General features: G+C 48.3%; 1 protein-coding gene and 1 long non-coding RNA gene across 2 annotated transcripts in view; one reads left to right on the forward strand and one right to left on the reverse strand.

Moving 5' to 3' along the window:
• LOC113928404 (probable palmitoyltransferase ZDHHC11) overlaps nt 1-24,376 on the forward strand; it is a 44,361-nt gene extending 19,985 nt beyond the window's left edge. Inside the window, 7 exon segments of the mRNA XM_035727457.1 lie at nt 1,084-1,174; nt 4,879-4,913; nt 7,094-7,178; nt 12,599-12,637; nt 14,081-14,173; nt 19,776-19,845; nt 23,568-24,376. Of these exon segments, the coding sequence (XP_035583350.1) occupies nt 1,084-1,174; nt 4,879-4,913; nt 7,094-7,178; nt 12,599-12,637; nt 14,081-14,173; nt 19,776-19,845; nt 23,568-23,932 (778 nt within the window). The 3' untranslated portion in view covers nt 23,933-24,376.
• Nucleotides 15,542-19,497, reverse strand: LOC113928406. The gene is made up of 3 exons (XR_003521896.2): nt 19,395-19,497; nt 18,930-19,149; nt 15,542-15,668 (listed from the first exon to the last, which is right to left on the reverse strand). It is a non-coding gene; the product is annotated as an uncharacterized LOC113928406 (long non-coding RNA).
• Nucleotides 24,377-25,688: the final 1,312 nt, after the last annotated feature.

Genomic DNA, 25,688 nt, shown 5'->3' on the forward strand with positions numbered 1-25,688 from the left:
AATATGTTTAAATCACTTGACAGGATATCAATCCAAAGAGGAAACCTTCACTCAGTAAGTGACCCTGGAGTGAGATGATGTTAATCACCAGTATATTTTAGGGGAGAACTTTGTGGAGGACTTTCTCAAGTGCTTCTCTCTAATAGTGGTTATCAGACCAATTTATTGGGAGTATTTCTTCTGGACTGTTTAGCTGTTATGGAGGTAGGATCATATGTATAAAGACTTCTCTTGCCTCATTTCACAGGTGTTCCACTCAGTTAATGTCCATCAAGTGGTTTGTGTCAATTTTCTATTGCTACATGGCAGATTCCCACAAATTTAGTGACTTGAAACAAGACTCATTATCTGAAAGTGTACATGGGTCACATGCCTGGGCAAGTGCAGCTGGGTCCCTTCCTGGCACCTCTCAAGGCACAGTCATGGTTCACCAGGTCAGCTTTCCTTTCCAGAGGTAATGGGAAAGAATCTGCTTCTAGGCTGATTCAGAATGCTGATAGAATTGTTGCTTTCCCACACTTGCCCCATTGCCCCTCAGTCTCTAAGTCGGTCGTGGTAGGTCTAGTCTTCTCATACTTCAGATCTCTTGGACTTCCTCCTCTTCCTCATTTCTCAAATTTTAAAGGTTCGTGTGATTGCATTGGACCTACTTGGATAGTCAAGGACAATCCTGCATTCATTTCCTAGAGCTGCTGCAAGAAATGAGCATGGAATGCCTTGGGCTCCAAGGCCCATGACTTTGTCCACTTATAACCAAGCTTGCTGCCCCCACAGGCTCATGAAAGGTCCAGGGTGGGGCACCACAGCAGGAGGAGCACCTCTGTGGTCTCCCACTGGCAAGCGGGTGTAGACCTTTCCCGGAGGAGCTCCTGCAGGGTGTCTCACATTGTGCAATCAACCCAGGAGCACACAGACAACATCCCAGGAGCTGTTGGCTCTGAGATTCTGCAGGCGAGGGCATCACAGTAATGGCGAGTGAATGGTGCTTGGCAGCCATCAGCAGTGCTCTCTGAGCTTACCGCCCAATACAGGGCCCTTCTTTGCTGATAGGAGTCTTTCCTTCCTTTTGCCCCATCCCTGCAGAGAGAAGCACAAGGAGTCCCAGCCACTCCCGAAGTGCCCAAGTCTCTGTTCCACCACTGCCATACACCCAGAGAGCTCCTTGATGCTAGCGGTGAGCTCAGAGCCACAGGGCATGTGTGCTGAATCTAGGATGAGAACCAGATGGAGGTTCTCAGGCTCCCCCAGGAACGAGGACAGAAAATGCTTGGAATGGTTTGTTTGATCTGAAGCATTTACTTGGTCCTCGGGGGTGCTACTCATATGGGAACAAAGTGGGGGAGGGAAGTAGAAGAAAGAGCGAGGGACAGAAAATATTCTTAACTGTGGGGCTTGTATTGTATGTGTGTGTGTGTTTGTGTGAGAGAGAGAGAGAGAGAGAAATGCAGTACAAAAATGGGCTTACTAAAACAGCGATATATGTGTGCTTTAATGAAAGATACTCATGTCTGCACTCAACGGGCTTTGAGGTGCACCAGAAAATAAAATGATGGGTGGATAATCATATGGTAAAAAAAAAAAAGATACTGCAAAACTTTAACAATGATAGAACCTAGGTGTTGAGTTTTTGGGCATTCTTGTACAATCCTTTCAACTTTTCTGGATGTTTGAAATTTTTCATTAAAAAAGTGTTAGGGACTCACTGTAGGAAACTGACGTGGAGTAAGCCTCAGGGCTGCCTCCTTTTGGACCCACGTTCTGCAGCTGTCTGGGAGTTTCTGGTGGGTTATTTTAAAGCAGGGTTTGTGACTATGCTGACTTTTGAAGATCACAGGTGACTTTAATATTCTCTGTGGGAAGAGTTCCATCTCACCAAAGTCCCTACAGGGCATCAAAGGGAGGGCTCCTTGCAATAATTTAGAAGTAGAAAGTGGTTGGTACCCACCTTTAGTGACAGTGATATTGTCAGCAAAGTCATTTTCCTTGCTTGCAACTTGGAAGTTTGGAGACACATTTAGTGGAAACTATCATGCCTCCAATCTCTCCCTACCCCAGACTCAGCCACAAAAAGGCGACCCTCACTCCAAGCCATGAGCAGATGGCCATAGACTTTTCTTTGCTGCCATTAAAACCAGGGTGACCCTATGTCCCAATTTGCTTGGGACAGTCCCATGTGACACCTGCTACCAGCCCTGACCACGTGCCTGCCACTGTGACAGACACTTGTCATTGACCGTTATGTTAAATCCTGCTAAGGATGCTCCCAGACACAGCTTTGTAGTTTCTGTTTGGTGTCCACCAGGGTGGAATCAGACCAAGCTCACCTCCTAAATGCACATAGATATTTAAGACTCTGAGAGAAGACACCTTGTTCCGTCCCACACCTAGCGGGACAAATTCTTGTCAGTATTCAAGAACATAGAATACCAAATATGCACAATGACTTTTTAATGCAAAAATGGTAACATTATAGGCTTGGGTCTCTTAAATTTTTCTATACTTAAAATGTCCCAGGGTCGAAACATGCTTTCTTAAGAAAGGGAGTGATCATTCTACTTAGCTGACATGAATTACCAAAACTGATTCAAAAAGAAATAGAAAATTTGAATAGACATATAACAAACAAAGACAACCACTAATTAAATTTCTCACAAAAATCCCAGGTCCTGATGGTTTCACTGATAAATTCTACCTGATATTTTAAAGAAAGTAGCAGCAGTCATGCACATCCTCTCAGGAATAGAGAAGGAAGTCACATTTCCCACCTCACTCTGTGGAGTCAGTGCATGACACCAACCCCAGACAAGGCCATCCCAAAGAAGAATACATGAGCTGATATCATTCATGAATACAGAGGCAAATATCATTAACAAAATATTAGCAGACCAAATGTAGTTACAGAGAAACAGTATTATTACACCATGACTGAGTGAGGTTTATTCCAGGAATGCAAGGTTGGTTTACCATCTGGAAATAAATTAATGTAATCACCAAATTAATAAAACAAAGAACATTAAACATATGAGCACATTGGTCAATCAGAAAAAACCATTTGACATGATAACACATCTATATATGACAAAAACAATTGCACAACCTGGGGCATGGGGACACTCTTAATCTGATAAAGGGCACCTAATGAGACTTACAACTAATTCACACTTAATTCATTCTGAATACTTTCCCCTTAAGATTGGGACAAAAGCAAGAATGTCCACTTCAAACTTCTATTTGACATTTTATTCAAGTTCCAGCCAGTGCAACACAGCAATATAAATTAAAGATATAGACTTGAAAATGAAACTGTATTTATTTGCAGGAAACATGCTTCTAACAAATCTGTAAAAAAAATCTGGTAGAAATAATAAGACAGCTCAATAAGGTGGTAGGGTACAAAATTAATATAAAAACCTCAATTATATTTCTGTATACTGGCAAAGAAGAACCTGAAAATGATATTAAGAAAACTATTCCATTTGCAATAGCTTTGAAAATAATAAAATAATAAAACAAGTGCCAAATCTATATACTTAAAGCTACAAAGTACTGAGAGAGATTGAATGCAATCTAAATAAATGAAAAGATTTAGAATACTCATGGACAGGAGCACAAAATATTGTCATGATAGCAAATTTCCCCTAAATTGATCTACAGACTTACCATGATCTGTACTGAATTTCCAGCAAGCTTTTTTTTTTTTTTTTTAAGGAAATAGTAAGCCAATCCTAAAATATATACAGAAATTCAGAGGACCTAGAGTGGCCAAAATAATTTAGAAAAAGAAGCAGCAAATTGGAGAACTTACACAATCTGCCTTAAAAATTTATGATCAAGCTTCAGTAATCAGGGCAGTGTGGGACTGGCAAGAAGACGGACCATACAGATCAGTGGAACAGAGTAGAAACTCCAGAAATAAAACCTGAGCCGCGGATGTTAAACAGAGGTGCACAGGACAATTCAATGGGGAGAGAAATGAGAGTATTTTTAAATAAAGGTGCTGAAACAATTGGATAACTATATGCAAAAAAAGAACTTAATACCCTACTTCACACCATACACAAAAAAATAACTCAAAATCAATCATAGACCTGAATTTAAGAGTTAAACTATAACACTTTAGGAAGAAAACAGAATAAGATCTTTGTGACCTTGAGTTAGGCAAAATTTTCTTTAATATGATACCAAAACACTATTAAGGAAAAGAAATAAAGCATTTGGTCTTCAAAAGTCACCATTACAAAAATAGAAACTATAAGTCACAGGCTGGAATAAATATCTGCAAACCATGTACTTATATCCAGAATATATAAAGAACTCTCAAAACTTAATAAGGAAAAACAGCCCCAATTTAAAATGGGGAAGAGATTTTAATAAACTTCACTGAACAGGATATATGGATGGCAAACAAACACCTGAAAAGGTGTTCAGCACCACTCACCATTCGGGAAATGCAAATGAAAACCACAGGAAGATAGCACTTCATACCCAGTTAGCATGGCTCAGTCGAAAACGCGAACAATGCCGAGTGCTGGGCTGATGCAGAGAAACCAAAGCCCCGCGTGTCCGCAGTTGAAAGCAACAAGGGAATTTGAAAGTGATGCCACTTTGGAAAGCAGTTTGGCAGGTTCTTAAAAACGTGAATATATTCTTACCATTTGACGCAGCAATCCCACTGCCGGGCTCTTACCAAAGAGGGACAAGGACACCTGCGCTCGCGGGGCGGGTGTGGGAGGAGGGGAGCTGTCCCTCCGCGAGACCCCTTCTGGGGACGTGTCTGAGACACGCTCACTTGACACTCACTAATAACGGACTGGATTTTCTGAAAGAATAACCTGAGTATCAGCAATTTCTCCTTTTTCTTCATTTTCATTTCCGCAGCAAGCAGATGGCAACCAGAGTTCATCCACACAGAGGTAGGTTGTATGCTTGCTAGAGTTGTTTGATCTGTTTGAAAGTAGGCTGCCTGCTCTTTGTAACTCAAATTACTTTGGGAAGTAATCCAGCTCTGATGGGATATTTTAAAACAATGTGTAGCATCATTTCACTTAACATTGACACGTATTCACCATCTTTTTGGCTTACCTTACTTGCAAAAACTGCAATAGTTCTCCACTCTGTAACTGCTGACATCTGAACCAATACGCGAAGGTCAGTGCTCATTGATTGTGTCAATCAGAGAACAGGTGGGGAGTTGAGTCCGAACCTCCTCCTTAGGACGTCTCATAGTGTCTGGTTTCACGTTGCTCCCGAGGGCCCTGGAGCGCGGCACGCACGTACACAGGCACACACGACTGTTTCCCCTCGAAATCAGAGGCAGAAAGTGGCCCGTCGTGAAGGTCACGACCCAGGCTAGGCACCTACTTTAAAACGCGCACTTGTCTCCACATTGAAACTGCAGCTGTGAAAAGTCATCGAGGGACAAGACATATGCTCACATGATGGTAGGTGTCTTAGTCCGCCAGGGCTGCCGTCACAAAGGGCCACAAAACAATAGAAGTGTGTGGTCTCACTGTTCTGGAGGCTGGAGCCTGAGAGCAAGGTGTCAGCAGGGTTGTGGGGCCTTGTCAGCCTCTCTCCTTGGCTTGTAGATGGAGGTTTTCTCCTTTTGCCTCCTCACATTTCCTGTTTTGTCCCTTTCTGGCAAGAATAATTGAAAATCAATGCATCAGGATCGTAAATTTCCATCTTAAATTTTTTTCAGATTGCCACATCAATGAGTATTCACTATAGAAAATTTGGAACTTACAAATATTCCCAGTGTACAGATGAAAGTCTTTCCTTCCCTCTGCCCGCCACGGTCCACTTCTGGCATTTTGACTGGTATCTTTCAAGTCTCCCACATGTAATATTTCCATGTGCATCATGTACATAACATTTTCTTTTATAAAATTATGATCTCGTTGTGCACTTTTTTAGGAGCCTGCTTTTAAAACTCCATGTATTGTGGAGTTTGTTCTGTTAAAAGAGGAAGCATGAATTCACTGTTCCATTTTGAAGGTATATCCCGTTTCTCGTTGTGGGGATCTCTTCTCATTTTCGACAGTCTCCCCTCTCTGACAAGAAAGCCGGGAAACTTAACTTGTGGGAAGGGAGCGCGAATGTGTCAGCTTACAAACCCTTTGGGTGTGGCAGCTGATAACAGACGGGCAGCCGTTCTCCGTGGCAGGAAGCCTTTCTAGGGTAATGAGGAGTTTGTGCCCGGTGGGGCCAACGGGGGGCCTGGATGTGCCCACAGCCCTCAGGTCACACCCGCCTAGCAGACCAGGCTCGGCATCTGGAGACCAGGGCTTGTCTACACCTCTTTACACTCACATCAGTGTGTAAAAAGATGTAGGTGTTTACAGCGTCAGATGATGTTAATCACAGGCTTATTTTAGAGGAAACTCGGAGTCGGGCTTTTGCCAAAGCATCGCTGTCTGGGGGTAGCCATCGGACCGTCTCTTTGGCACGATTCCTTTTCAACTGCGTGCCTGTCGGAGAACATTCCACAGGCGGCTCTGCAGAAATTACCAGATAGGGTGGACTAGAGAGGGGAAGGGGCTGCACACCTGAAGCTTCAGTAACTGTGCGGGAGCTCCACCCCGCCGGCCCTCGCCGTGAACTGGGGCCCCTGCATCTCGCCGGACAGCAGTCAGTGTATGGCCGGGGTCGCGTTCATTTTGGGAGGTGCTGGAGAAGAATGCACCTGACAGAATTCGCGTCTTCTCACACGCTGTCACCTCCAGCCCGCAAGTCAGCAATGGAGGGCTGAATCTCTCCGCATCATTCTTCTTCATGTCTCTGAGGTCCCTCAGCGGGTCCTCCTGGGTAATTCCGTGCCATCCCACTGTGGCAGTTGAGGTCCAGGGCACACAGCACCACCCGCCGCCCCTTCTTGTTTAAAAGTCCCTGCTGCTCCTGCAGCCCCTCCCCTCAGGTGCTTCTCCCCTGCCCTCATGGGGGTCTCCCAGGGTGCAGCAGACCTGAGGGGCAGTAGAAGGAAAGGCCACAGTAAGGAGCCCGTGGGATGCTGTGGCCTGTGGCTTTCAGCAGCTGTCTGCATTCCCGTTCTTGCTGACGTGTGTCTCCCCTTCCTCCTGCCCCATCCCTCCAGAGTGACGTCCAAGGAGCTCCTGCTGCCGGGTATGCCCTCCTTTCAGTTGTCCGCTACCATATACCCAGAGAATTCGTGGCTAACGGTAGGTGAGCGGCAGCCATGCCATGCATGAGCCTCAAATACAGGGGTGAGAGCCAGTGCAGGGTCTAAGCCTCCCCCAAGAACCCAGGGGAGGGCAGGTTTAGCTGGTTTAGAGCATTTATAATATTCCCAGGGGTGCAGCTCAGACAGGGACAACGGTGGGAGGGGAATACGAGGGAAATAAGGTGGGTGACACAAACATTCTAAACTGTGGGGCATGTGTGTGAGCAGAGAAGCATGATAAAAAAAATGGGTGTGACGAACGGAAGCATCACATGTGCGCTTGGGTGATGTGTGTGGACATCTGCAGCCAGCGCTCCAGCAAGCTCCTGGCAGGATTCTGGCCTGTCCCCCAGGGTCTCAGCAATTCACTTACTGTCACATGGAGTGTGACATCTCACAGGAGATGAGCTCTCCTGCTCATCTCCCAGATCAACGGGGAGGAGGGACATGCCCAGCCCACTCTGTTCATTATGCAGCCTGGACTCAGAGTTCCATGTTGGAGATGCTGGAGGCTGGTCTTCAGTGGGGACTGGGTGTGACTGGCCAAGTCAGAGTTTAAAACCATGGCCAACACAATATGGCACAACCCCTCCCTGCCACTCACTGCCATCCAGCCTCCTGCCATACATGGAGACTGGGGCGGTGCTCCGTTCCATTCCATGGGCACCCCAGCTCTGCCATCCCTTCTTGGGTGGTGGGTGCCACGCAGCTGCTTCTGAGTGACAGGAAGGACAGCAGCAAAGTCATGATGACAGGACAGGTGTTGACCATGGGTCCCACCTCACTGGAGTGTGTGTCCAGGGGAATGTGCTCAAGCCCTCTTCTCTGGTGAATGTGGCTCTTGAGCTCACCTGTAGAATGTGTGGTAGAGCAGTCTCAGGGCCACCTCATTCCCATCCTGTCTCAGGATTCCAAGTCAGCCATGACCATTCAGTGCCACTCTGAGGGACACTTGTCATCCATCATCACATTTAATCCCTCTGCAGATTATCTGAGACAGATCATCATTCCCACTTTGATGGCTAAGATTAGATAAGGCTGGGCTCACCTCCTGAGTGTGGGCAGAGCTTTGAGACCTCAGTGGCTCAAACCCTCCCTACCTCACACCCAGGAGGACACATTCTCTTCTGCATTCAAAACAGTAAATACCAAACATGCACATAGGGCTTTCTAATGCAACAGTAGAAATAGCATGGGTTTGGGTTTCTTAAACATTTATATACTTAATTCTGATTCTTCCAATATTGAAAAATGCATTCTCACTTAAGAAAGGTAGTTACCTTTCCAGTCAATTTATACAAATTAGCAAACCTAAATAAATAAAAAAATAGAAAATCCCCAACCCCCTGGTGGCTACACTGTTGAATTCTACTGAATTAAAAAATAATAACAGCTGTACACAAGCTCTCTCAGAAAACAGAGGAGAGGAAACCCGTTCTGTGAAGCCAGTTTCAACCTGATAACAAAGCCAGACAATGTCATCACAAAAGAATACCATGAAGCAAGAGCCTTCAAGAAAATACAGAAACCATTGACTAAGCATTCGCAAACCAAATCTGGCAACACACAGGATTAAATACCATGACTATGTATTGGCCTTATACAAAATATTAACAGTGAAGGACAGTAATAATATAATGATATCAATTCCGAAAAAGGAGTTGCCAGTAAGAAACTCTCATTTATGATAAAAAAATAATATTCTCAACAAATTAAGAATGAATTGAAAAGATCTTCATTCTGACAATGAGCACCTACGAAATACAACATACTTCCTGGTGGAAGACTGAATACTATCCTTCTTATGACTAGGAACAAGGTGAGGATGTCCATATTCACTACTTTTATTTAACATTGTACTAAAGTTTTAGCCAGTGAAATAAAATAACAAAAAGGAAAAAAGACTAGAAAGTTAAACTGTATTGATCACAGACAACATGGTTCTAAAACAAAAATAAAAACAAAACAAAGCAAAAAACTTTGCAAGAAACAGCTAAAGAGCTCTCCAATATGCTTTGCGACATTTATCTTCAGTGTCATTCAGAGACATCTGAAATCAGTTACAGGCCCCACCTGGCTTCAGGAGCCTCTGTGTGCTGCCAGTCATCTCCACAGCAAATCGCTTCAGCTGTAGTCTAAGTCAAAATTTCTCAGTTGCCTTGGTTGACCTAGAAATGTTTTATGTAATTTGCCATTAACTGGAATGGAAACAGTTGTTAAAAAATAAATCTCTTTTGGGGCACCTGGGTGGCTTAGTCACTTAAGTGTCTGACTCTCAGTTTCGGCTCAGGTCATGATCTCAGGGTTGTCAGATCGAGCCCTGTGTCAGGCTCCCCACTGGGCGCGCAGCCTGATTAAGATTCTCTCTCTCTCTCTCTCTCTCCCTTTGCTCCTCCACTCTCTTTCTTTTCTCTCTCTCCCCCTCAAAAAATCTCTTTTGACTTTGTCTTATTTAAAAAAAAATAGCAAGTTCAATCATATTTCTGTATTTGGCAAAATTAAACTGAAGATAATATTAAGTATTCATTAATGATACATTAAAAATAATAAATTTAATAAAACTGGAGTAAAATCTATACACTGAAAGTTACAAATCATTGCTGAGAGAAATTGAAGACATTTAAAATAAATGGAAATAAAATCCAATGTTCATGGATTAGATCACTCAATATTGTTAAAATAGCATTTTTTCCCCAAACTAATCTGTAGACTTAGTACAATCCCTATTGAATTCCCAGAAGGCCCTATTTTTTTTTTTAAGGAAACCAACAAGCTGATCATAAAATGTGTATGGAAATTCAGAAGACCTGCGGTAGCCAGAACAATTTTGAAAAGAGAGCAAAATTGGAAGAATTATACAACTTGACTTCAAAATTTACTAAAAAGCTACAGGAATCAGGACAGTGTGGTACTAGCATAAGGATAGACAAGTCAATGGAATAAAATTCTAGAAATAAGCCTTTACATTTATGGCTAATTGATTTTAAACAAAGGTGCCAAGGCAATCCATTAGGGAGAAATGAAACTTTCAGCAGATGGTGTTGGAACAGTTGGATAGCCACCTTGAAATAAAAATAACTTAATACCCTACTTCAACTATATAAATAACTCAAAAATGATCATACACCTGAAATTAAGAGGTAAAACTTTAACACTTCTAGAAGAAATTATAAATTGTGATTTTGGGTTAGGCAAAGGTTTCTTTGATATGATACCAAAAACACTATCTACTAAAGAAAAATATGTACGTAATTATATATATAATATACATATGTAATTATTGTGAAATGTCAAATTAACACATCATCATCTCATATGATTAACACATCACACATCACACTTTTATGTGTGTATGTGTGAGAATGCTTAAGATCTACTCTCTTAGCAAATTTGATGTACAGTTTGCCGTGATGTACATGATATAGGTTTATTTTTTAAAAGTCTTCCTTTTGGTAAATCTGTTAATGAACTTTTGACCAGGAATTGTGCTCCTGGGAATGAAAATAGACTACAGGCGTCCTGGATTCAATCCAGCTCTGCCTATAACCTTGGGCAGGGAACCTCACATTTCTGTGCTGGTTTCCTCATCTAAAGGGGGACAATAAAATTATCTCCCTGTAAGGGTTTTGTAAAGATTAATGAGGATAACTTAGGAAGCACTCAATTGTTTAATATTATTACCCGAAAGAGTCAGTTATAAATGTGGTCAAAGCTTTATGCAGAGATGTTCACTATAACATTGTTTATAATAATGAGAAATCTGAAACAATCAAAACATCCAAAATCAAGTGAATTATTAAGCGGGATAGGCTGAATATCCAACTTTGAAAGATGATGGAGCCATTGAAGATTCTGGCTATGAAAACTATATAGTAACTTTTTAAAAAAAGATTTTATTTACTTACTTGAGAGAGAGAGAGAGAGAGATCTCACATAGGGGGAGGGGAAGAGTGCCAAGCAGACTCCCGCTGAGCAGGGAGCCCGAATCCCAGGACCCTGAGATCATGACCTGAGCCAAAGGCAGATGCTTAACTAACTGAGCCACCCAGGCGCCCCTATAATAACATTTTTTTAAAGATTATTTATTTATTTGAGAGAGAGAGAGAGCATGAGAGGGGGGGAGGGTCAGAGGGAGAAGCAGACTCCCCGCCGAGCAGGGAGCCCGATGCGTGACTTCGATTCCGGGACTCCAGGATCATGACCCAAGCTGAAGGCAGTTGCTTAACCAACTGAGCCACCAGGCGCCCCTATTAATAACATTTTTAAAAAAATGCTTATGATATAATGAGTGGGAAAAAGCAATATAAAATTACATTTATGGCAAATTAGCAATTGTATAAAACAAAAACAAATCCTATAAATGGGGAAATAAAGATTGATGGGAGGGGCGCCTGGGTGGCTCAGATGGTTAAGCATCTGCCTTCGGCTCAGGTCATGATCCCAGGGTCCCTGGGATTCGAGCCCCACATCGGGCTCCCTGCTTGGCGGGGAGCCTGCTTCTCCCTCTCCCTCTACTGTTCCCTCTACTGTGCTCTCTCACTCTCTCTGTCAAATAAATAAAAAAAAAAAATCTTAAAAAAAAAAAGATTGGTGGGAAATGCATTAGGATGAAGGAACTCTGGGTAAGTTTTAGTTTTCTTTTCTCTATTGTTCCAAACTGTTAAGTATATCCACATGATTCTTAGAGTAAAAATATATGAAATAATATTTAAAATTATTTTAAAATTTAAAAAGAAGGAAAAGAAAAAGTGGTGCATTGGACTTCATCAAAATTTAGGGTTAGATTTGAACAAACTTATGTGAAACGATGCTCAGCATCGTTCAAGATGTGGGAAAGCAAGTTGCAGCCATAGGATGAGGGTCCTGCCGTCCACTAGAATGAGGGCGACCCAACGGATGTGCTGTCAGAGCTGGTCAGTACTGGTCAACAGAGTCGCGTCTGTCGCTGCGGGCACAGACTGTGGTTTAAGTGACAAACACAGGTCTTCCCATCTGGAGGCTGGAAGCCTGAGATCCAGGTGTTGTCAAGGTTGGATTCTTCTGAGACCTTTCTCCTCAACGTCCCACGTCCTTGCGCGGCCCTTCCTCTGTGCACCTTTGTCGCCGCCGCCGCCCCGCATGCAGACCTGTCACCAAGGTCAGGGCCACCTGGTGACCTCACTTATCGTGCACCCTCTGTACGGCCCCCATGGCCAAGCAGGCACACTCGGGGTGCCCCAGGGTCGGGGCACCAGCCGTGAAGCAGGAGGGCACAGAGGGAGGCAGGGGTGCAGGGGGCAGGGAGGGAGGTGCTCTCCTGCACAGACCCCTGCCCTGGACCCAACATGAGCTAATAATGGACTTGGATTTTAAGCATAAGCTCCATGTCAACCACTCCTTCGGTTCTCATGCTATGAATTATCATTTACACCCTCACAGGAGACAGACAGCAAACTGACATCATCTGCACCAGGGTAAGTTTGTGAGTGTCCCGGACTGTTTCCTCTGTCTAAAAAATAGCCGTGGACTCGTCCGACCCACCATTCCCGAGGGAAGGAGTCGAATGGAGTATCTCACAATGCTGTGGCCATGGGTCAGAAGACAAAACGGCTTCCCTGACATCACAGACGGGGATGGCCTCTGCAGCGATTTATCACACTGGCGCTCCTTGGGAAGTTAGAGTAACGCTTCTGGGCGTCGCCCCCAGGGACATGAGCTAGTGCGCAAGTGTGAGTGGTGCTCATTCATTCTCCCTCCCGCGAGCTTGTGGGTACAGCAGTGTTGGGCTGAGTCGGGCTTGCCCTTTTGCCCCTCAGTCGTCGTGGGGCTGCAGTTGGCGCCCCCATGGCGCCCGCTCTGCCCACAGACACGCACACAGGACCCCCAGGAACACACGGCCTTTCCACCCTCCCTGCCATGGGGCCAGAAAGTGGCCCTGGACAGACCATGGCCCAGTTTTAAACACACGTTTTAAAGAGTAAGATCAGGTGCAGGGGAACATACAGACTTCTGTCCCCATGACAACCCTGCGCAGCCACGACAGGCCACCTTCTCCTGGAATACTGAGTAGCAGGAGAGATTCACGGCGCGAGCGTTAGCAAGCTCTGGTCTCTTCGGCACCATTCACCCACACCTGGTGCTTGTATGAACTGGTCCAGGTTCACTGGGGGCTCCTGAGACCTCAAGACTGGTAAGGACGCCTGCATCATCCTGCACCGAGCTGGCTTCCTTCGTTCCAACCCAGCAGCCCTGGGTCATGGGGCAACTAAAACACTATTAGTCTTTTTTTGTTGCAGAAAAATATTTCTGTGGTAACCTAACAGTTTGGATCCAGTGAACAGTTGGCACTTTAGACAACCCCCTATACCCCTTGCTCCCTGGGCCTCACCTGCAGGAGCAGGTGGAGTCTCATGCCTAGAGGCCAGGCCAGGGGAGAACACACCCACCCAGGGCCTCGGTGGGTGCTAATCACGGGCACATGTTAGTGGGGAACTTGGTAGAACTTCATGCAGCGTCTCTTCCTGATGGTCAGACGGACTTACTGGTCTGTTTATCTGTTGGGGATGTTCAGTTTGCTGACTGTATAGAAATCAGCCAGACAGAATGAATATATGAATAAGGAGGATCTATCCCACAGATGAAGCTACTTCTGTCTGGCTTTAAAGGTGTCTCACGCAGCAGAAGTCCACCAGGTGGTTTAATTTTCTGCTGTGGTGGAGGGGCGGGGTCCTTCCCACAGGAGTCTCCTGCTTGCCTCTTCCACAGGACTTCCCGCAGGCACTCACACTGCTTCCAGCTGCTGCCTGTTCCGCTGCCACAGACAGGAGGGGACCCCAGCAGTGAGACATCCTGCAGGGTCCCCGTGCGCTCACCCACACAGGGCCTCCTTGGTAACGTGTTTCTCCTTCCCTCCCGCTCTAGCAGACACAGGAGGAGATGCTCCTGTCGCGGTCCGAGTCCTCAAGCCTGAGATCCTCCGCCACCGCCAGCCCAGAGAGCGCCCTGTCGCTGCAGGTGAGCCCAGGGCTGCTGACGACCGAGCTCAGATGCAGGGGTGAGAGCCTGGGTCCTCCCGAAGCTGGAGTCGGCATCGTATTCTGGATGCTTGTTGCACATCACGCTCAGCGCTTCCTGGGCCCAGGGGTGCTGCTCAAGGGCAGCAAAGGGTGCATGTGGAGTAGGAGGAAACGTGAGGGGCAGATCACGCTCCTGACGTGGGGCCTGTGCGTGTGGGATAGAGGCAGATGGAGTCCCCACGCGGTGTCCCTAAGCCAAGCCTCGTATGCACGCTCTGGGGACGCATGCTGGTACGATAGAGGATATAGGGCCAGACGCTCGCTACAGTAGACTCCCAGGGGCGGTGTTTCAGGGGTGTTCTTTGTGTGATCCTTTCAACTTTCTGCGTGTTTGAGCTTGTCATAGTCCATGCTGGGGAATAGCTCTGTAGGAAGCGGAAGGGCAGTGAAAATGGGGTGTGCGTAACTGATGGTCAATGGAGCATGTGAGCATGCGTGGGAGCCACACGTGGGCTGGAGTGAGGAAGCCTGCTAAGAAGGGCTGGCAGCCCCAGGACTGGGTGTGGGTGGCCTGTGTGGTGAGGCAGCAGGTCAGGGAGGCACCGCGCGGTGCTGTCTCTACCAGCAGGTGAGCACAGACACTGGCGGGGCGGGGCTGCTGGGAACACAGCTCCCCGGGTGCTCCCTTCCAGAGTGACCCACAGGACTGCCCACCACCCCCCAGCCAGTGGGGCCCAAGGCTCAGGACAATGCTCTTGAACCCTTGGCTTTGAGCTTGGAGAGCCCCCTCCTAACTAAGGAGACTCAGACCCCGGCCCTCAGACGGTCATGCACGGTCACTGAGCCCACACCCCCAGACCAGCCTGGGCCCTCCTCCACACTGTAGGCTCCATCCAGAACCCGAATCTGATCCTGATTCCCTGCGCACCCAGCTTCACACCAGGCCCACCTCTCTGTGGGTGACCCCAACGCCTGTAGCTGTCAGCCAAATGGTTAGAAAAGAATAGGTCCCATAAGGGGCACTTGGACTTTGGGTCCATTCTGGTGTGGAGACATTACTGGTACCACACCCCAGAGGAAGTTTCTTAAACCCCCCTGAGTCCCTGGGTCTCCACGAGGACGTTAGGGTGTATGGCTGTCACTTCCCAGAGCAAGATGTGCGAGGACTCAGTGAAGGGTTGTGAGCACTTCTGCCCAGCGTCAGGCTCAGACTGGTGCTCAGTAAATGCTAGCCCCCCATGCCAACACCTTGTTTTAGACCTTGGTGCACATTAATCATAATCCTTGTCTGGGACACAGACTCATCATTGATCTATGCAAACCCTGCTTTCTAAATTTACTCCATATTTTCTTTATTTTTGGTGTCAGAGGAAGCAACAACCACCCAAGAAAAGGCAGGGTCCTGATGAGGTCTACATCTGCGCATGTGGCCCCGGCCACTCTCTTTGTTCTTGTGTTTTCCTTTTACTTCTCTGTTTCAGATCATACCATTCCTAAAAAATACATACATGCAATTCATTGACTACTCTCTATTTCACAGAAAGGACACAGTGTGTATGTGATGTTTGGAATTTGGGGGAATCACGTTTTCACTTACTACTTAATGGTCAAGTTGACTGTGCCCTGTCTCGTGCTGCTGAGTCCCTTTGCCTTCCTTCTGTGACTCTTTCTTCCCGCCCCACACTCACTTGTCCCCTCTGCTATGGGTGTGCAGGATGGATGCCCCTGTATGGATCTCTGTAATGAGCAGCAACTCTGCCAGATAAGGCCAGACTCTTTTCTAAAGAGGGTGTGCAGTCTGCACTCGCACAGAAGCCCATATGAAACCCTGTTGGTCCATATCCTCCCCAACACCTGGGGCCACAAACCCAGTGGTGCGGGCTGGTGGCTTCCTGTCCCTCCTAGAATTTCCCCCATGACTGATGATGCTGGACATGCATTAGCCATGTAAGTTTCCTCCTATGGGAAGTGCTTGCTCTTATCCTTTGTCCATTTTCCTGTCGTGCACTTTCTGCTTTTCTTACAGATTTATTTGAATTCTTTATATATTCTTGATATAAACCACTCGCTAGTTGGGTGATTACAGGTAGGGTGTCACAGAGCAACTTGACTCCATGCTTAGTTTAACCTGACGTTTGATGAGGCTGAGCCGTACCTTTCAATATACTCACACTTATACATATTTTATTATAATGTTTCTTGGTCTCGATTCATCTTTAACCCAAGCATCTAAAAGAGAGTCATCTGTACTTTCTACTACAAGTTTTCAACATTGAATTTTGAGAGCTGAGTTCTGTGTGGTTCACTGGTGGGTTTGGTGTGAGGTACCGATCCAGCATCATCCCCCCACTGTGGGTTTCTGTTGTTCCAGCTGCAGTCACGAAACACTGAATGGACCCTCTTTTCCCCACTGATCTGTTTTCTGTATGCCTCATATGTTTTTTATTCCACAATGCTTTCACTACTGCTTTTTTAAATATTTAGCTGAATTTGCATACTGTGCCGTTTTTATTCCCTTCTTATTATTTTTTAGTTATCTTCTTACTGGTTACCTTGGGGATTATAATTAACATCTTAAACTTATAAGAGTCTATGTTGAATAATACCAACTTAATTTCAATACCCTGCAAATACTCTGCTCCTATACATCTCCATCCCTCTTCTTTTATACTCTTAATGTCACAGATTACATCTTTACACATTGTGTGCCTATTAGGAAAGATTTATAATTATTATCTTATGAATAAGTCTTTTAAATTGCATGGAGAAGAAGAAGACCTACAAACCCCAAGTATAACAACCCTGGCTTATACATTAACCCGTGCAGTTATCTTTACCAGTTCTTTATTTCTTCTACTGCGTGAAGCCTCCATTTTAGCCCAAAAAGCTCCCTTTAGTATTTCTTATAGGGAAGGTCTGTGGTCATGAATTCTCTCAGCTTTTGTTTACCTAAGAATGTCTTAATTTTTCCTGTATCCTCAAAAAACAGTTTTGTTGGATTTAGAATTCTTGGTTGGCAGATTTTATTTTCCTTACAGGATGTTAAATGTGCCCTCGGGCTTCCATGATTTCTGATGAGAAATCAACTGTTGATCTTACTGAGGCTCCTTATACAGGATTAACCACTTCTCTCTCGCTGCTTTCAGAATCCTCTCTGGGGTTCTGAAAAATCTAGCAGTGCTGTGGCTCCTCGGTGTGGACCGTCTGCGTTTATCTTGCTTGGAGTCAGTTGAGCATCTTGGGTGTGTAGATCCATACCTTCCATCACATTTGGGAAGCATGTACCCAGTGTTTCATCAGATATTTTTCTCTCTGCCCCTCTCTTCTCCTTCTGGGCCTCAGATCCACCAGGTGCTGTTCATGTTCCTTCATTCCATTTTCTCCCTGGTCCCCAGACTGGATAATTTCAGTTGTCTTCAAGCTCACTGATCCTTTCTTCTCCTGCTCAAATGTGGTGAGCTCCACTAGTGAATGTTTAATTTCAGTTTTCAGTGGTAGAATTTCTGTGTGGTTCCTTTTTGTAATTCCTATCTCTTTATTGATACTCTTTATGTTTATTCAGTATTTTCCTGATTTCCTTTAGTTCTTCATTTTGGCTCATTGAGCATATTTAAGATAGCTGATTTAATGTCTTAAATGTCTGGGCTTCTTCTGGGAAATTCTGTCAAATTCTTTCTCTCCTTTGAATGGGCCACATTTTCTTATTTCTTTGTGTGTTTTATAATTTTTTGTTGAGAACTGGGTATTCTGAGTATTATAATGTGGTAAGTCTGGACATCAGATTCTCCCACTGCTCAGGGATTGTAGGTTTTTGAACTATCAGATTGTGACTCTTCCAAACTGCTTTTGCAAAGTATGTATTTCCTATTGTGAAGTTTCTCTGATTATCTGTGTGGTCAGCCAGTAATTTCCTTAAATATCTGGCTGCAAATAAGAGGAATAAATGTTCCAATCGATGGCCCTAAAGAAGCTACTGCTGCCATGGTGGCCAGGACAAGAGAGCACCTGTGCCGGCCCCTCAGGGCATGACCAGACCCAGTCAAAAGGCACAACGCCCACGTTTTGGAGCACGGAGTTCCCGTTGCCTGCCCAAGCATTGGCTGCTCCAGGAATGAGGGCTGTTCTCCGGCAGCGACAGGAGGACGGAGGGTGGGTGGTCACTGGCTTGCACACATGGCTCGCTCAGGAGGAACAGGTAGCATCTTTTCCCTGGTGCTGCACATTGTCACTGTGCCTGGTCCAGTTCCAGAATCTGGAACAGTCGACCCCGATGGCTCTCCTCAGCATAGTGGCTCCTTCTGCGGAGGACTGATCTCTTATGCTTCCTGCTCCAGCACTTTGTTCTCAGGTGAAGGATGCTGATGCACACACTGGCACAATCATCACCACCCTCCCCACAAATCTCTACCCCCCAGCCTTCCACCACTCCACTGCCAAGCTCTGTGTTGTTATTGCTTTCATTCTAAACCAGCAGTGTGCCTCCCTATAGTTCCAGTTATACCTTGATCACCTTTGCTTCCTGAGCCCCATCCCCTCCTCTACTGGGATTGCTGCCCACTCTGCGGCCACCTTTGGTAGATGCCCTGCTGTCACCTGTGGGCGGGAAGTTTGACGGCAGTGGTCGCCTGCCCGGCTGCTCAGCCTGCTGCACCCCCAGGTACCCACCAGAGCCCTGCCCCCACGTCAGCAGCCATGACTGCCTCTCTGATGGATCCCCTGGGAGCCTCCCCATCCCGACAGCATGCTCCTCAAACCTTGGCTTTCTGTAGCCTGTTGCCATTCGCTTCCTCTTCTTTAGGGGATGGTCGTCCCTCATCAACAAGGGCTTGCCTTTTGTTTCCTATAAAGTTATATCTTTACTCGTTCATGCATCAGTTTGTATCTTGACTGTAATTCTCAAGGGCTGGCTCGGGGAGGCACACTCCAGATTTAGAAGTCTCCCAGAAGCACTTGTACTTGGAGGTCTTTCAAAACCTTCAAGGGAAAATTGTGCACAGTCATAGTGTCTGGTCCCTGCTGCATGCAGCCCCGAGTTAGAATGAGCACCATCCCTGGCCCTTTGGCAAGCACCGTGCTCCCCCCTCCTACCTGTCAGCCCACATGGATGGGATCATAAGTCACCTGTTGGCTGGTCTGGCAGCACCAGGGCAAGGAATAAGCCTCCTGCTTTCAGGAGGTGGAGTGAAGACACTTGGGGCTCCTGGGTAGCCAGGACTTACCACAGCGAGCAGAGTTGTGTGGTGAAGGTGCCCAGAAAGGGGTGGCCTATGCTGTGTCCTTGTTGCCCCTTCCTCATGCTGGGGTTCCAAATGGGACCCTCAGCCCCTGTGAGACGCTCCCACTCATTAGGCAAAGCACTACTTGTCTCCATTGTGATGCGCATGCAGAGGGAGAAGCCAACACCCCTCCACACCCACCCCCCCCCCCCCCCGCCCAGTGCACTTGTGTCAGCAGCCCCACACAGAAGTGAGTGCTCTGAACTAGGCAGTGGGTGATTGCCTGCGTCTGGAGCTCCTGGGGGCAGAGCTCGGTTTGTTTGCCCCCTTTAGGCAGTGCAACAAATCTTGCATCCATATTCCCTGCTACTTCTCTCTCTGCAGGTTTCAAAGGATCAACAGCGAGAAACAAGGCAGCCTATGAGAGTAGACGGTAAGGTATCTCAAAGTCTGGGTGTTGAGATCTACCCAAGCTTGATTCTCTAGAGTTAAATATTTTCTACGGAAAAAAAAAGAAGGAGGGAGAAATCACCAATGGAGGGTCAAGGGCTGGGACACTGTATTCTCAGTGGCACAGAGGACATGCTTGAGCTCACATAGAGCGTCTGTAGACAGCGCCTGGCATCCCCATGTTCGCCCGCCCCATGCTGTGTGTGCCACAAGGCAGCAGGTCCAAGAGGTGGGGCCAGACACCTAGCGAATGCATCAGCTGGCAGAGCGTCTGCAAAGAGCTGGGAGCTGGCCTGGCATCCTTCTGTGTGGCCACCAGTCTGAGCTGTGGGCCCCGAAGAGCAGTGGTGGCCGACTTACTAACGGGTGCGCAGAGCAAGGGCCACGGTGAGTCTGAGTAACGACCAGAGCCTGACGTGCTCTGTAGGAGCTCAGACTCGGCTGCCCATGCGCTGTCTGCCCAGTGATGTCATTGTTTGGACACGGGATCCTTGTAGGGTGCTTCTGACGTGGTGTCATCTCATCTAAGAAAACATTCACCACAATAACACCTCCCTTCAGAGCACGCAGCGCCTGAGTATGTTTGCCTTTTCAACACGCCCTTGGTGAGGAATCAGTGGCTTCTGTTTCTAGAAAAGGAGGCTGAGAGGGTGAGTTTGATTTCTATGTGATTCCAGAGAAGACTCAAGTTGGATTTTAAGGATCATAAACTAAAAACAACTGTTGTAAGTGACAGGGGGTCTGAGCCGCAGGTCCAGTCACATGGCAGGTTGGCTCCCAGATGGGTTGACACCACGGGGGTGTGTGTGTGCATGCCATGGGTGCTCGTGGATTGCCAAGAAGCTGGGAATCCTCAGGCCAGGGACAGAGGCAAAGACAAACCCAAAGAAAACCCCGTGAGCATGGCTTCCCCTGGTGAACTCGATTTTCACAGCTTTCCAGGAGGGAGAGAGAGAGGATGAAGCTCAGAGCACAGCCAGAATGGGAGGCCAAGAACTTGTCCCATAAAACTTGGACCCCAGATGGCTATACCCGCATTGTGGTGGCAAACCAGAAGGAACCCCGTTCTCACTCCCACAGGACGCAAGAAGAGTCAGCCCCATCTCAAACCTGGCAAAGGGCCCACTGCACCCCTGCACCAAGGGGCTCTGCTCACCTGCCTCGGGCGTTCATGGTGAAAGGGGCTGAGAAAATCTCTGCCAACAGCTTGGAAGGACAGACTGTCCCCAAACTCCTCAGGCTGAGGATTAACTTGGAGCGATTCTGGACTGGTCATCACAGATGCCAGGAGGAGCGAGGAAGAACTGAGCCATTCTCATCCCACATGGCTGCGCCCTCAGGAAAGCCAAGGCCTCGGCAGAGACAGACACATGAGGGCATCCAGCTCGCAGGCCAAATGCAAAGTAACTGGGCTTATTGTTTCAGGAAACAAAAGGCAAAGTGAAAAACATCTGAAGAGAACAGAAAACTGTTGTTTAATTTATGAGCGTATCTGACGAGAACCAAATAAAACTTAGGGCTGCAGAAAACATCACAGAGGCTCAACAGTCCACTGATGGGTTTAGCAGCATGTCGTCGGTCGGTTGGAACCTGTGAGCTTGAAACCAGAGCTAGGGAGTCACCTGGCACACGAAGGCAGGTGCAGAACGTGGAGGACTGTGAGCAAGGTGGGGCTGGGGTGTGCGGTGTGACTGGGGTCCCGGGGAGAGGAGGGGGAGGTGTTTGCAGAGGTGAGGCTGAGAACCCTACAGATTCTTGGAGTCTGATGAGTCCAGGAATGGCAAATAAGATTCTAGATATGTCGTAAGTCAACCAGCAACCACCAGAGAGAGACAAAGAAAATGCATATTTTTAAATATCGGGTGATACAAGACAGAGTCCCTTCCAGGGAATATTGATTACCTTCACTCATCCCAATGGAAGCCTTCAGTATGGTGGGGTACCCAGCCCAGGGCTCTCTTCGTGGCTGATGTACATCTTAGGCTGAAGGTGAAGCAGGCATTTCTACATCAGTAAGGAATCCTGGGGAATGAAAATAGGCCATTTTCAATAGCGTGTTTAAAAGTGAGGTCCCTAGGAATAAATCGAACAAAAGACAAGCAAGACTTGCAGAGAAAAGGAAAAAACTTAGAGAGAACACCTTGAGGAACCCTAAGGAATGCAGACAGACCCTGCTCGCGGAGTGGGCGCCGTGGTGCCGAGACGCCAGGCTCCCAGGTAGGCCAGTGCCGGACTCCAGCGGCAGATGCTGCTTCTGAAATGTGTATGGGATTGCAAAGGGTCAAGAATAGCCAAGAACCCGAAGAAGAAGGGCAGTTCAGTATAATTAGCCGTGCCACTTCTCTAAAGCTTGCTGGTTAAAGACAGCATGGCACCTGTGCGGAGATCACCGCCGAGCCGGCGTGGAGGCTTCTGATGCCGCGAGCACGTCCGCGCACACATGGACACTAAGTTTCTGGCAGAAGCTGGCTGATGAGCGGGGGTGCGTAGGTTTTGATAAATGCTGCTGGGAAGTTCGGTGCCACGCGGGAAAAACACTAATGAAATTAGAGCCCTACCTCACACTATTCGCACGAATTAATCTCACGTGGACTAAAGACGTATGTGTGAAGCTGTAAACACTGGAAGGTACTATTGGGTAATATCTTTATGTCCTCATGGTACATGAGGATTTGTTCAGTAAGATTTTCTTAAAGGCCCTAGCCGTATAGGAAGGTAGACATAAATTAGACCACACTGAAATGAAGGACTTCTGGATACATCAGAGAAGAGGATGCCATCAAAAAGGGAAGAGTCACACCCAAGACTGGAAACATGTTTGTCATTTGTCTATAACTGACAAAGGACTAGTATCCAGAATATATAAAGAACTATGGCCTCGTAAGGAAACAAATGACCAGCGATGAACGGGCACTTCACAGAAGAGCAGACCCAGAAGCCGGCAAACGGGAAAAGTGCTCAACAGTCCCAGTCATCAGGGAAATGCGACTGAAAACCGTGCGAGGTGGCGAGATGTCCCGTCACGGGAGCAGGGACTGGCAAGGGTGGGCCCGGGATGTGCACATGCCCGGTGGGCTGGCTCAGCATGGTGCCCTGCAGAGCGCAGCTGTGGGGGCCCCCACAGCCCCGTTCTGGGCGCAGGCCTGGAAAAAGGCCTGCCTGCGGCACTGGCAGTCCAGAGCATTGCTGGGCCGCCGAGATGCCCAGCACGGGAGGCCCCCCGCCCCGGGGACGCCCCGACGAGGCAGCAACGGGACAAGTGCAGGCACGTGTCAGGGGAGCACCCAGTACCTGTGGGAACTGAGGGTCCCAGACACACAGGAGCCCCTGGCCCCGGGGGTCCTCATCCCATCATTCTTGTGAACATACATCCATACACTCTCCACCCCCCTGCAGGTGGGGTATCGCTCATGGAAAAGACCCTGTGTGGGCATTCGCATTCCTTTCTCAGCTCTGGCAGCCGCTCACTGCGGCGCGGGGGTGAGCAGGAGAGAGCCTGTCTGGGGAGGAGGGTTCTCACCACCCCGCTCTGCGGGGCTCTGTGTGCAGGTGTCCTGTGCAGGGCCGGCCGCCCTCCCAGCAAAAGGTCAGGACTCATGGCACCAGGAACCCTGCCTTGGCCTTCCTAGCAAAGGGCCGACCCTGCACCCCTGCACCAAGGGCCGGGCGGGCCCTCTGCTCACCTGCTGCGGGCATTCATGGTGGCTTTCCTTTCCTCTGCAGGAGCCAAGGAGCCCACGCCGGAGCTGCCCTCCTTCAAGATCCCGTCTTGGGAGTTGGACCTGGAGAACCTCATGCCCCTGTACCTGCTGCCATGCAGCCACCAGAATGTGCTGTCCAGGGAGGACACCCCCTCTGGGGGCCAGCAGAGCCCGGGTGGGGCGCCCGCCACCTCCAGCAATGAGCCACGAGAGGAGCAGGCCGCCCAGGGCCCGTGCTGTCTCCAGGACAGCCAGCCTCCAGAGGCGACACTGGAGGTGGCTCATGCCAGCGTCGCTCCGTTAGGCCAGGCTGAGGACCCGCCCGCAGCTCAGGGAGAGACCGGGGTCCCCCTGCGTACCCCCAGGGAAGCCCGTGATCATGACGCCTGATGGCCTGGAGGGGCTCGCCACTGTGCTCAGAGGGCAGTGCATCCTCAAATGTCCCTGGCTGTCCCTCCTCCTGCGCAGACACCAGGGGTGCCTGGCAGCCTGTTCCTGCAGAGGGTAGCCCGGGCTCTGGCTGCGGAAAGTCAGGCCAAAGAAGGGAACCGAGCGCCTCCTCAGATCCTGGCCACGCGGAAGCCTTCCCTGAAACTTGCATCTCGCTCAGCGTGGAAGCCACGTTGTAAAGGCTCGGACAGTTTCCCAAACACGCCCACATGTTGTGCGGGGACTAAGGGTGGACCTGGGATGCTGTTTTCACTTGTGTTGATTAGCAATGGTAACTGTTAGGGACTTAAGCAGCTTTTAAGGAAATTCTTCAGAACTTCTTAGGAAGTTGTATTTTAGGAAATAATAGAAATTAATTTTATTGGCAATAAACTTTAAATCGGTCTTGGTAAATTTTACATTCTTGGGCTTTGGGTGGTCTTTTGGGGGGCTGGTAAGGATTCGTGGCCGAGCCCCTCCGCCCCCCAACCTGAGCCGTCCGGCACTGGGCCCTCAAGTCCAGTATGCACGAGGCCTGGGTCTGGGCCTCCAGAACCAGCTCCCAAGCCTGCCTCCAGGTGGGAGAAGCCCCAGCCCACCCCCTGCCACCCCAACTCCCAGGCTTGCAGGGGGCTAGCCCAAGTCAGGCCCTATGTGGGCGGTGACCTTCCGTGGGCCCAGTGGTGGCCACCTGTTTCTCTGAGCACTTTGCTGTGGCTCCAGTCTGAACCTGTGAGCCCCACGCCGCACTGCCACGGGCAGGCTTCCTGGAGGAGATATGCTCTGGCACAGGCTCCTTTACCTTCCACGCCTCGGTTCCTCCAACAGGCACCCTGTGATAAGTCAGTCTGCCCACCTGTGTGGTCTCACCTCGGGCAGCCACATGCTGTGTCAGCTGACACGCAGGAAGCCCCCCGCCAGAGCCCCTCCATCATGCATGCCCTCAACTGCTGACCTCCCACCCCATCCTGCAGTCATCATTTCCACCCCCCCCTCCTGATAGACCGTGTTTGCCCTTGGAGGACCCCCGGGAGACCCCCTCCAGGTGGGCCAGCCCCTCCTGAAGGACCCGCCTTCCCTGCTTCTTTATCTCCCTGCCCTGCCTCCAAGCCTCCAGAGAACTGCTCCCCCCAATTACTTGAAACTGGGTTGTGGCCCCCACGGGGCAGTTGCCCTCACCTTGTGTCCTGAGAGCCTCCATGTCTACACAGGCTCATGGGACCATGGAACCCAGCACTTGCATGACCCGACATTAACCTTCAGAGAAGATGATCCTCTTGCTTCTGGAGGGGAGGTGGTCTCTGCCTCCCACCCAAACTCATAAACCAGAAGACTCTCCAACAGAGAGCAGGTTCAGAAGCTAACCAGCTGCAAGGTTTTGACAAGGACACCCGGGAGCTGAGTGCTGTGGACACAGCCTGGGGGCCACCTGAGTCCCGACCATGGAGTCAGTCCCCGGGGTATGATACAAAGGAGAGGGTTCCGGCTTTATGGTGAAGTTTTCACCACAAAACATTTACTGCTCTCCTAAAAATGTAATTTCATTGCATCCTGGATTTATACAAGGTGAAAAAATCCTCAAGAAACTTTTGAGAAAAAAAGTGAACTGAGAGGTAAGTGGTCGAGGGTTGGGGCTTCTTTGAAACCAGACCTTGAGCCAGAAGCAAAGGGTAGAGCTGGGGGCAAGGATCCAAGATGAATCCAGTCTCTGGCAGAA

This window comes from Zalophus californianus, chromosome 5 (genome assembly GCF_009762305.2).
Source record: "Zalophus californianus isolate mZalCal1 chromosome 5, mZalCal1.pri.v2, whole genome shotgun sequence".
NCBI lineage: Eukaryota > Metazoa > Chordata > Mammalia > Carnivora > Otariidae > Zalophus > Zalophus californianus.